Genomic DNA, 2500 nt, shown 5'->3' with positions numbered 1-2500 from the left:
TGGAAAGGGGCGGGACATTTCCCAAACACACTCGAAGCGCTCAACCAATCACAACACACCGATCCAGCCGACCAATCAGAGCACAGTGTGCTTTTCAGAAGGAGGGGCTTCATAGAGACAGGAAGTAAACAGAGCGTTACTGACAGACTGGGAAGAGAGGAGCCGCAACAATGGAGAATATGAGGAGAATAATCAACATTCAAGCAGGAAAACCTGCACAAAAACAACATCTAGGTCTTCTTTAAGAAATAAAAGATGTAAAGTGAAACAATCACTGCCATATAATAAACATACAGACAGAAACTATATTTACAGGGTGATATTTCGCAGAGTTCTGTACCGGTTCTGGACGGGTTTGGTTTCATGGAGTCCACATTCAAAGCTTTCTTCAGTTCATCTGATAACCTCAGATCAAGCTGGCAAAAGAATAAAGTGACATTAAAGTTATTCTCATTTAGCATGACTATAGTTCATGAATAAGTGGTTGATAACAACCATATTGAATAAAAACATTTTAAAAGCCTATGGAGAAAAAAATGCTCTGTTTGAAATATTATCATTAATTCAGTAATATTGTTGATTTAACTTTCAGATGAGAAAACAAATTGAACTGAATAATAACTAAAGCTGCTTTACAGCTGAAATTGAATTTGTCTAATTTTTTATTCTGTTATTTTCCTGTTTATTAGCGTGAAGCTGACTTGAAATGTGTATTGTTTAAAGTGCTATAGAAATAAAGCTATAAATTATCCATACATAAAACGTTTGCACCATTGACCCTCAGAAACCACGTAAAAGAACATGAACTCGAGTCACAGCCTTCAGTTCCATAACACTTACATGTTCATTATACAGTCAAACCAAAGATTGGTTTCAGGACACTATAGTCATTTATGTAAGTGAGAAGAGCAAAATAAAGTAAACTGTGGCATATTACACCCAAATATTCTTCATACAGCGACTACCAGTAACATTTGGGAGCAAATATTATCCCGACACTTTGAGCTGATCATGTTTTCTTCAGTGTGTTTTCTGTAACTGCTAATGCTCTTTTTACACACACACTGAACAACATGAAGCATTGCTTGGTCACTGGTTGAGCTAAACTGGTATTATCTAAGGCCCCGTCCACACTACTGCGTTTTCGTTTAAAAACGGAGACCTTTTGCTACGTTTGCACCTCCCGTCCACACTAAAACGGCAAAAACGGAGACCCAAAACGGAGAAGTTTAGAAACGCTGCCGAACCGTTTTTCGTTTTGAATCTCCGGAGGGCGTTTTAGTGTAGACGGGTCAAAACGGAGAACTTTAGAAACGTTGACGTAGTAGAGGCTCACGCTCGGCTCTATGATTGGGTGTCATCAGTCATGGCGTATATCTTTGCTAGCCGCTGTTGTACAAGTAAATTCTGCATTTTACAACGCTATAACTGCCTACATGCGCCGGAGTCAAGCTATTATTCGAGTGATCTGTGACAATTCCCGTGTGCAGCGGCGGCGTTGACCGTACGGAGCGTCGGTTTGTGGTTAACCCAGAGCATGGTGGGATAATTTTATCAATGAAGTTGTGTTTACACCGGCACGCGCATGCCCAGTGTTGGTGAATGGTCACGTGATCCACGTTTTCAGTCGTTTTAATGTGGACGGAGATCAATTCTAATACGCAGCTAAAACGCTGGTGTGGACTGAGATCGTGTTCGTTTTAATTATCCGTTTCTAAACTAAAACGCAGTAGTGTGGATGGGGCCTAAGTGTGTAGTTAAATTTAACAGCTGACAGATATTCAACATAATTCATGTGTGAGAGTCTAACAGAAGGACGGACAAAACCAGTCAAATATCCACTGATCTGAGAACTCTGAGTTCTGCTCATATTTATTAGCATTTCCTAAACTATAGCGAATAACCTGATAATGTGAGAGATGTTGAAGGAGTCTGAATAAGTGTTGGTTTGACTGTATTTGAGAGTGTAAAGAGAGGTATAATCAGATTACAGGGAGTGTATTTGAGTTGTGCTAACACAAACCCCAGGCCGGTTCTAGACTAGTCTGGTTCTGGGTGAGGAACACTGGATCTCACACTGACCGGTCTCTGTGCCGCTCTGTCGGGCAGGAATGACCTCACTGCTGCTACATGCTGTTTATAGCCGTGAACCTGTGGAGAGAGAGAGAGAGAAATCTTAATATTCATCTTCATATTCATCATCATCATCATCTTCATCATCTTAAAACACGACACTACGACACTGAACGCTCATTGAGCCACTGTGCTAACATGACACTACAAGGTACTTTACATATAGACAGACGGACGGACGGACGGATGGATGGATAGATAGATAGATAGAATGACAGACGATAGATAGATAGATAGATAGATAGATAGATAGATAGATAGATAGATAGATAGATAGATAGATAGACAGACAATAGATAGATAGATAGATAAGATAGATAGATAGATAGATAGATAGACAGACAGACAGACAGACGGATAGATAGAT

General features: G+C 40.0%; 1 protein-coding gene across 1 annotated transcript in view; it reads right to left on the bottom strand.

The window, feature by feature from the left end:
• Nucleotides 1–199: 199 nt before the first annotated feature.
• Nucleotides 200–2500, bottom strand: part of LOC130078438 (uncharacterized) — a 6311-nt gene continuing 4010 nt past the window's right edge. The window contains exons 2-4 of the mRNA XM_056243951.1: nucleotides 2083–2151; nucleotides 314–416; nucleotides 200–213 (exon numbers count right to left, since the gene is read on the bottom strand). Of these exons, the coding sequence (XP_056099926.1) occupies nucleotides 200–213; nucleotides 314–416; nucleotides 2083–2151 (186 nt within the window). The remainder of the gene's footprint in view (nucleotides 214–313; nucleotides 417–2082; nucleotides 2152–2500) is intronic.

The sequence above is a fragment of the Rhinichthys klamathensis genome, unplaced genomic scaffold (genome assembly GCF_029890125.1).
Source record: "Rhinichthys klamathensis goyatoka isolate OS25496 unplaced genomic scaffold, OSU_Roscu_1.1 h1tg000874l_1, whole genome shotgun sequence".
NCBI lineage: Eukaryota > Metazoa > Chordata > Actinopteri > Cypriniformes > Leuciscidae > Rhinichthys > Rhinichthys klamathensis.
The sequence above is the reverse complement of the archived record's forward strand: the minus strand, read 5'-3'. Positions and strand labels throughout refer to the sequence as shown.